General features: G+C 27.9%; 1 protein-coding gene across 1 annotated transcript; it reads right to left on the bottom strand.

Moving 5' to 3' along the window:
- Positions 1–285: 285 nt before the first annotated feature.
- Positions 286–6,289, bottom strand: LOC105192828. Its single transcript, XM_039456074.1, has 6 exons — positions 5,182–6,289; positions 2,582–3,362; positions 2,454–2,504; positions 1,881–2,019; positions 1,009–1,171; positions 286–924 (listed from the first exon to the last, which is right to left on the bottom strand). The coding sequence occupies exons 2-6, from the start codon at positions 3,352–3,354 to the stop codon at positions 764–766; spliced, it is 1,287 nt and encodes a 428-aa protein (XP_039312008.1). The 5' UTR covers positions 3,355–3,362; positions 5,182–6,289; the 3' UTR covers positions 286–763.
- Positions 6,290–10,365: the final 4,076 nt, after the last annotated feature.

Here is a 10,365-nt window from a genome sequence, read left to right as displayed (position 1 = left end):
TTTTAATTCGTGGAATTATTTTTATGTCTGTACATAATTTTAATTATTTATTTAAACTCATAATTTTATTGAGATATTTATTTTTTAAAACATTAATGTTATAGAACATTTCTATCATGCTATTAAAAAGTAAAATGGCTTGCCATATATTTCCGAATATTTTTATTTTTAACATATCTTTTTATTGAAAACACGGATTAAAAAATAAGCTTTATTCATGTTGCAAAATTAATATTAAATTGTGAATTCAAATCAATGGAACATTTATTTTATAAAAGTACACTCCTTAAATTTTAATTTCCTTTTTTAATCAATTTTCTATGATAATTCTTAAGAAAGTTATGATTTTTCAAAAATTACTGTGCATTTGCCGTAACTTGTTCACATGTTTGCCAAAATTGCCATAGTTTCATTAATTGTTATTGCTTCTTTACTTTTTAAGTATACTAGATACTCGTATACTAGAAGGTTGAACTAAGGTTGAAACTAAGTAAAATTTATACGGTTAAAAACCATCGCATTGCGGTGTATCCTTTAATAGAAGCGCAAGTGACCCCGCGATGTCTAGTAAGAAACAAAAAATTACAATGGCTACTAAGTGTTAAATCAAAATTTACTTACTCGTTAAGGACATTTTGTTTATATAATTATTCTTAATTAATAATTATTAATTTATATATCTACTATTAAGTGAGGTTTTTTAAGACTAAATTAATCATTGTTCAAATCATTATTTATATTATCTCGTTTTTATAATGACAATCTACTTCTTGATCTGCGTCCGACATACATTAGTGTCCTTTGTAGTTTCCGTTCTAAGCATTGTAAACAGACGCTGCTTTGCATGTTGCAGGCACTCCATCATAATATATTTGAATTCTGTATCAGTTAGCGCCACAAAATTAACATTTGTTGCTACGGCTTCTACGAGGAAAAAGATATAAATAAATATCATGATTTTTTCCAATATTACATATAATTTACGTTCTTTTATTATATTAAATGTACCCCAAATGGCCTTCGCAATTCGTGTTTTATACATTGCATGTAAACCTTCTTCTGCACCATACCAAGTATAATGCTTTGATAATTCATCAGTTATCGCATGTTTAAATGCATTGAAGATTGCATCGGATGGAGTCAAGCCGCCTAAATATTGCATATATCGAACCTGTAAACAGACACATTATACTACTATTACTATTACTCAGGATTGGATTAGTTAACATATTTTTTATCTAAATTAAGTTGAATAATAATTAACAGCTTATATAATTAATTTAACTACGTTAAAAGTTACATGAATAATTAGTTAAATGTTACGTTAAGATTAAATTAAAAATCAATTTTAAAAAGCAATATTTACATTAAATTAAACATTCATAAGTTTTTAAAATTAGATTACTCAAAACAATTATATGTATCATCAAATTTAATATTTTACTTGTAAATTAAGTTTATATATAAAATATCAAAGAAATATTATTTTGTATTTTGTATTTTTTCTTTTACATAGATCATAGATAAATTAACTTAGGAAAAAAATATTAATCAAAGTTTAAGTGTTTAAAAAATATCTCTAGTTAAAGTTAAATCATTTTCAAATTAAATAAGTTGTGTTCCAAAATTCACTGCAAATATTAAAAATCTATAGTTTACGTTACAGTATAAAGTTTTAGTACTCTCAGTGAATTTCGGAACGCAGCCTAAGTTGAGAGTTATTAACTTTCTAACTTCATAGTTTACTTTTAACTTTTTAATTATAATAGTTACTCTTTAATCCTGTTGTTATTGCTACTTTTTCGTTGATTTACGTTTCTATAAAATCGCGTGTTGAAAATTGCTAATTCTATGAATATTGTTTTACTTTACAAACTTACCACTTCACGATACTGATCATCATCTATTGTTTCAAACTGATAAACATCTTCAACAGTCTGAAGAGGTAGACAACGAGGTAAACAAAGTCTTATAGGACGTACTATTTGAGCAAGATTCATTAGTTTCCTATTTAATAAACTAAAACAAAATGTAATTATTTAATAAATATTTTTTAAATAACGTTTTCAGCAATAAACAAGCACAAGTAGCAGTATTACAAATAGTTAAAATTATTATAAATACACAAATATAAATCAATAAAAAATTTTTTTATATTTCATATATAAACTTAATTTAACAAATAAAATATTAAAGATGATATATATAATTGTTCCGAGTAATCTAACTTTGAAAACTTATAAATTTCTAATTTAATATAAATATTGCTTTTTAAAATTAACTTTTAATTTAAGTTAATTAAAACTTAACATAACTTTTAATTAATTAGTTATTTATTCATATAACTTTTAACGTAGCTAAATTAATTACATAAGCTTTATTAATTACATTAATTAATTACATAAGCTACATAATTACATTAACTTTATTTAATTGAAGTGAATGTTTAGTACCTCTCTCTGAAGATATATTGTTTCATTTCTTGAACATCCGGTTGAGTATTTCTGAAAAATAATTTATATATTGTTTTTTCACTAATTACATAGATTATGTTAATAAATAATCAAGAATATATATTTACACGATAGTATTTTGTAGATTGTCGTTGATCAATAACATGTCATATCTTCTGGTTGTAATTCTTTTATTATCGTCAAAAATATTAATGTCGCGTATTTGTGTCATGTTTTCGTAATGCTTGTTTAACATATTAATGTTTAATGTATTAGTAATATTGTTAGAAGGCTCTGTGTTGTTGTTACTATAAAAATTAGGACATTCCAGAGAAACATTCATTATGTCACTCTGCGATATTAAATGCACGGAAGATTGAGTATGGTTTCGAAGTTTAGAATATGGAAAATTTTGAAGCTGTATAGAATGCGTCATGTTTGTTTCAAATGGCAATTGCGTAAAAACTGAAGCATTGCAGGATTTCGAAAGGTTTTGAGGTACATTGTATGTATAACTGTCAGCTGATAACGAAATTGTTTGCGTCTGAGTAAAAGAACACGGAGTAATCAGAGATGTAAAATCAAGAGAATTACTATGTCGAAAATTTGTAGGTGAAAACGGATGTAAAGTTATAGGTATTGGGTTATATGATTGTCGCAAAGGCTGTCTTACGCCATTTGTCAGTATAGAAGTACTATATAATACAGATGATTGTGCAGTATTATGAGAATAAACCTCACGGTTTTCACCTATCTTCGCAACTAAAGATTGAATACTAGTTATAACATTGTAGAAGTTGTCCTCTTTGTAGTGTTTTTTCTGTTTCTTGCACTTTGATTCATCTTCAGATTCCGTTGAGAGATGTCTGCATAGTTTGTTCCCATCATTGTTTCCATCCATTGTTGTAACTACAATATGCAAAAGGAATATATAACAATATATTATGTATATATGCACAGTGTTAAAAAGAATAATTGTAATATTTTTATTTTTAATGGATTTGAAATGCAAACATCCAATTGAAGAATTGGTCTCCTAGTTATCATCATCAAATCGTGAATCATAAAAGGGTCGACAAAATCGGAGGGAGATAGTGTTCTGTCCCTTTCCTTACAAGTAAAGTTATAGTTACGAATAGAAGAAAGGAACAAAGTTAAGTTACAGTTACCAAAAAGTAACCTTAATTATAACTTCGTTACAAGTAACGAGTTACTTTCCATCCCTGGTACTCTGCAATGCGTCTTTCAGCAAATACCTTTAAACTAGAATCGACAACAGCAATTGGATCTCTTCTTGGTCCCATCTTGCAAGTACCATTATAGTAATAGATGCGTTCTTATCGCGCATTCCCAATAGTTATCAAAGTCATATATAAAAACTACAAATGACTTCAATGAATATTGAAAGTGCGCAAAAAAGTACAAAAAATTGTTTGACAGTTGTGAACCAAACATCTGCATTGTTTTCGCCCAACCACCGCTTATTGCGGCCTTAATGCCAGTAACCTTTGTTTTAATATCTTTTGGATCATCAAAGTAATTTGTTCCATATGCTACTGGCAGAAGCTTTTCTAAAAGCCGGTAAAGAGTCGGCTTTTAGAAATGCCTGTGCCAAAAGCGTATGGAATGACGAGTAAGAGATATGCAACAGTCCTTTAGTTCCGTGATAGTGTCCGATTCTGGGATATTGATCGTTTCCAGCTTTTTAAAATATTCAAGAGCATCTTTATAAGCCCATCCTTTAACTTGCAATAAAGGTTGAGCTTACAAAGAAGTTTTCAAATATTTTAAAGTCTCAGCCCTTTGATTATAATCCTCGGCACCACTTCTTGTTGCGATCATGCTGAAAAAGTGATGGGCGGTAGCAGCGTACTGAATGAAGTGGCTTAGCACGTTGCTGCCGCTCATCACTTTTTTCTAAGCCAATTACATCTATTATTATTCATATCAAGATAGTATTTATTGGACGATTTCGTTTGATACTGCCAATTAATATCATTACTTAGCTGCAGCATGTGAACGAAAAGCAGGATGTCCATCAGCAAATTCTCGTTAGATCCAGCTCGATTAACCACCTGATGAATCTCAATTTTGTAGCCATCGGCTTCGAATTGCGGAATCGTATCCAGTAACAGTACTTTAATTGTTTATTGACATCGCGACTTTATGATAGAACGCAAAATAATTTCTCTTGTAACTTTACTGTAAGATATGCTTTGCATCGTATAACGTTCATGTGCAATAAATAACAATGAATTTTTAATCATAATAAAATATGATAAGAAACTGTCACTCTCAATTTTATGATAGTTTACAAAATACTTATATTGCTGTAATTTTGAAATAATATTGCTGCATTTTTGAATCATTTATCGTTAATGCATAATTAACGATAAATTTTCATACTTAATTATACGATGAAAAACTTTCATATATCTTCAGTATAAATACACAATTATATATGATAAAGTTTTAATTTATTTACGATAAATTCTATCAAGAACAATAAATTAATATAAGAATTCTATCATATTCCTACAATTAAATCCGATTTTATCACATATATAATAATAGAGAACAATAATATTTCTTTTGAAATGTGAAAAGTGAAACAATAGTTACAACAGGATAAGATTTTTAGCAGATCGTATTGGTTCCTATCGTTTTCTATTAATTTTTTTTAACAAGGATAGGCGACGTGTGTGACTAGTTTAATGTGATTACATACCTCTTGGCTGTTATACACCGCTACTGTTGGTTGATGTTTAACGTGACTCCAATTCTCCAATTTATTCCACACTACTATATATGCCGTTGATTTGTGTTGCTCATAGGAATACAGCTCGGAGCTCAACTGATTCCCGAAGTCAGTAAACTCTTCTAATATATACACCTCATTTTCTTTCCCTCTCATTTAGCTCTCTCTTCTTCGTCGTAACGGTACTTTGTATCCTCAATGTCTATACATCAACTTCTTCTTATAATTAATCGTAACGATGTTTTCTGATGATAAATTAACATTTAAGGCACCTGTCTACTCGCCGCAGCCATATTGATGACCTCATTAACAAAAAATCACATGTAGTTTTCGCCATGGCATTTGTAAATAAAAAGAATTTATCCTGGCAAAAATAGAAAACTTCTTGAAACTTTTTAAAGCGTTGTATAAGCGTTATACAAGCGTTTAACGCTTCGATGTCTCAATCTACGCTTTATACACACTTCAATTACGCTTTTATCACACTTTCCATACTTACGTTCCGATGTTCCAATTTATGCTTTATTTTCGCCAGAGTATATAAAACAGAATAACAAAAGCGTTTTAAAACACTTAATTGTAAAAATAAATTTTGACTATCCTTTTTTCACCTAACAGTCAGTAAATGGTCGTCAAAAGCACGTAAAGTGAAGTCTATTTAAACGGGAAAACACGAACAGCTGTTGGAAAGAGTAAAAAATATTTATGTATAAAATTCAAAGAAACTTTATTTGCGGTCCGTTTTTACGAATTTGATAATTTCGAGATGAGTCACATTTTCACAATAAAACACACAATAACGAAATGACATGCAAGACAATTCATTGACAATTTCATTGTCAATCTGTCACGTTTTACACCTATCAATTCTAATTTTAGCGACGGTACGTCGCTACCGTCTATCTATACTGAAAGACTAAACTGCCACGCTCGAGGCCAAGCCTAGCTGGACCGAGAACCTCCAGAGAGATAGTAGTCAAGACATCTCTCTTTCTTAATCCGATTTGTGATTGGTTAAAAGTATCTTTCCGTCTCTTTCTATCTTTCAGTAGAAAGAGACGGAAATGTATTTCTTTGCTTTCTCTCCTCGTCCATCACCTGTTTTTTTTTTTCTTCTATTGAAATTGCCTTCCAATATAAAATACAGTATAGAATACAGTTCACTGATACCGTCAACAGCGGAGGCGTCAGCTTTGCGGCCATGACACAATTTTGGTACCGATTAAAAAGGTAATGTATGCCTTTTAAATTTACGAAATTGCATAAATAAACGCGTACGTTTATTTTTATTGCTAGTTTTATTACATTATTGCAAAGAATATCACGACTTGTCTCAGTGGTCGAGCTGCTCTATAAAGTCGTGATGTCCCAGATTCTATCCTGGGCTAAGATTATTTTCCGTAACAAACTTTTACAATTTTCTAGGGGAAAAAAAAGATCTTACATTTATTATTAAATTGACTTTCAATTTAATAACGTGTTATTACTAATTGTTATTCAACTTAAAATTGTATTTTAAGACCACACAAAATTTGTAAAAATTATATTTAATACATACACACATGTATTACATGTGTGTATGTATTATATATAATTTTTACATAAAAATGCACGAAAAATGCATTGATTATTATGAACATACTAGCTAATCTGTGCTATCGAGATTTGTGATATCGTACCGTGTGCTAACGGCACCCACTTATTATTTTTGTTTTTATAAAATATTCATTATATTTATTTTGTAAAATTATAATAATATTGTTACTAACAAATTCATGAGCATATTTAAAAATATATAATTTTTAATAGTTTATAAATTATGTGCAATTTAACAAGTATTAATAGTAATTTGTTTTATTTTATGTAAAATTTGCGAAGTATTATATTACTGGTTTAATTTCAAGAATATGTTGAAGTATTATAGGCAGGTTTAAGTATTGTGGATGTATATTACATTTTTAAAAGGAGGTGTCTTAGATTTTTAAATAAAATGTCTTTTTAATCAAATGTTTTGACTTCTGTTATGATTTTTCCGTCATTTCAGTTCATATTAAACAACTCCCGAGAAATAATGGAATTAATATCAAATCGATATTAATTTGATGTCAATATTAATATCCAAATAGCATCAAAATTTGAACATTTTAACATTGATCATCAAATTTGATTTCATTTTAATCGTCAAAATGATATCGATTTAATTGATGTCGATCCGTGTTATCATTTTTCTCTTGGTATTTTCACTTCTGTCAACTGCATTATTTTTATTCGTAATATAACCAAACTTATTTTTGAACAGAAGAACAATTTTGTTTCAAGGTTGAGAAATTTTTTGCTATTTGTTAATAAACAGTAATGTCGGAACAATTTTGTCCGTGGAAAGTGTGTCGTATAAAAAAGTTTGTAATACGATTCTGTGTAACAGAGTACTCGCTTATTCTTACACGACTAATGTTTTTTTTCGATCTTTTTAATAAACTTATTTATACATTTATTTCTAGAATTTATTTATTTTTATTTGACAAGATATCAAATAGAAGAAAAAGAAGAAAAAAGATCTGATATACTTAACAGTTTTCCATACAAACTGCAGTTTAAATGAGATCTTTCTAAAGAAAAATATTTTACTCAATATGACAAATGAAAAAAACCAAAGAAAATTAAAAAATTCATCTAAAATATTTGAAAATGTTAACGTTAAAGTCTTTGCGTACTCTTATACGATTAGATGAGTAATAGTATGAAAACGTTGTTGGTGATATCTTTGTTTGTATCCTGAATTTTGTTACACGATTGGTAAAATTTATTAATTATAAATCATTAAACTTTGAAAATAAACAAATTTTTATTAATAAATTTTTATTAATAAAATTATTAACTTTTTTTTCTACATCACAAGACAAATCTTAAATGCGTACTCTTATACCACCTTACCTTATATATCTTTTAAATGTTAACATCGTCATAAATATGTCGCAATGTTATTTATATCTTGTAATATGTATTCTTGTATATATTATTTAAATATTAACATTGCGATAAATATGTTACAAATAAAAGGTAGCCTAATGATTTCTTTCAAATTAAAAGTTTTTACGTATTTCCTGCATATCAATTCTGATATAATTTATCACGCGCCTAAACTCTGAATCCGAACAAGAAACATCGCTTTGATTACTCATATGACAGAAATGCTGGTGATAAGTTACAAGAGAATATATCTCAACACGAAAGTCAGTCAACAAGCCATCAACTTGCTCGTGAATATTAATAAGGGTTACTTTCCATTAGAGTGTATATCAAGAAAAGAAGATCTTGGAATTGAAAGAAACAAAAATAATAAGGGTCCCATAACATATAGTTCGTGATAATTCATTTAAATATTTATATCTCTAAATCTGCTCTAGACGTGCATTACATATATGTTGATTTGTTTCTTTTTGCCGATTTTATATCAAACATTTTAACAACTTTAAAAACTAATTTAGAATTTACAAAAATGAGACAACTTATATTATAAATGTGTATTTAAAGTTCAGAAATCTCATAAAACTGCGTCCTTTATTCTACCTTGTTCATTCTTTACTTATGAAAAATAGACTTTCTCTCTTTCATTTGACAAGCATATATAACGGTACGAATATATTACTCGTGGATAAGCATTTCTTTACGAATCCATTATAGGCGGAAGAAAGACTTCTTCCCCAACAACTCCGATTTAACTTCGATTTGAAGTAAAAAAATATATAGGTATCCTTTTACTTACAACTACCTCAACTTTCAAATTTTCCGATTTAAAACCAATATGCTACTTTCTCTTTTTAAATTAACAGCTATTATATATATTATATTATATAAACTGATTACATAAGTTTGTTAATCAATGCTTTAAATTAAATATTATTTTTATAATATTAAATATTATATTAAAAATTATACTTTTAAGATAAGATAGTATTGTTTTTTTAATCATTTATTGAAGTTAAGCTATATATAAATTAAATAATAATTTAATAATTAAAAATATTAAAGAATACAATTGAGACTCCGTAAAATTTAAAATTATTAAAGAACAACATTGGCTCAGATTAGCATTATCGATAATATTGAAAATATTATAGGAAAAACGGCGGTCGTAAGATACGTGTAGGGTAATGAGACACCATAATTTCTCGTATAACTCCCAATTAATTCTAAGAACAACCGCATTAAAATTACTTCGCTACAGTCTGTTTAGGACATAGGATTACTAGTCATTAGTGCGTAGATTACTGCGTTTTTATAAAAGCTGAATTTTAATTTTGCAAGTAGCAGCGATTTTTACAGATGTCTACATTCTTTACGTAATTTTAAAGAGTGTATTAATTTTTTAACTTTAGTCTTGAAGGTTTTGAATGTGGCTTTCGAATAATATATTTGAATAAAATATGTTTAGGAATTCAGCGTATAATGTTATAATATATCATGTCACGAAAGTAGTAGAGGAGTCGTCAGGTTGTAACCCATTTGTATTACGAGCAATGACCGCTCTTGCGACTTTACAACCTCATGGGTGTTGTGTAACGCTTCCTAGCAGCAAAACAATAATTTTAAAAAACTTTTTTTTTAAATAAAATATATTTTATAAAATGTTCATAAAATGTGTATTGCACTGATCGTGTAAAGGCTACGAAAGATTATCAAATTGTGAGTTTTCATAATTAAAAAGTATTTTTCACGACATGAGTTGTTAGTATTTTACGATTCCCTTGCTATCTCACAAACGCATTTTTTTTTCTTTTTTCAATAAATTATAAATTATGTTTGTTCTATATACACAATAAACTTTTATTTATAGAGTGATTAGTAAAACTTTATGACTAACAAACTGGTATTGATTAAAATTGTCGCGCGTTAATATTTACTTAAAAAAAAACTAAACTGTATTTTATCATCCTCTTCCTTTCTCTATATCAAAAATATCTTATATAATCTTTAAAATTTTGTTTTATCATTTCTTCAATGATAAAATAAAAGTGGTCCGTAATCGTTTTTCGAAATAAAATGATTATTTTGCATAAATTATGTTTCATTTATGTGAAATAGAAATGCTATTCGACTTACGATCGATTCGATTTATGACCAAATTATAACCAAAGTCTGGAAATGTAATCA

This window comes from Solenopsis invicta, chromosome 12, assembly GCF_016802725.1.
Source record: "Solenopsis invicta isolate M01_SB chromosome 12, UNIL_Sinv_3.0, whole genome shotgun sequence".
NCBI classification, from domain to species: Eukaryota; Metazoa; Arthropoda; class Insecta; order Hymenoptera; family Formicidae; genus Solenopsis; species Solenopsis invicta.
This window is presented reverse-complemented; position numbering and strand designations above follow the sequence as displayed.

Bases quoted from the DNA above. Each gene is read 5' to 3' on its own strand.
- LOC105192828 (XM_039456074.1), bottom strand. From the start codon at position 3,354: ATGGATGGAAACAATGATGGGAACAAACTATGCAGACATCTCTCAACG. The intron at 2,020-2,453 runs GTACTAAACATT...ATTTTGTTTTAG, and splicing joins CAATATATCTTCAGAGAGAG to TTTATTAAATAGGAAACTAA. The intron at 925-1,008 runs GTACATTTAATA...TTTTCCTCGTAG, and splicing joins AATTGCGAAGGCCATTTGGG to AAGCCGTAGCAACAAATGTT.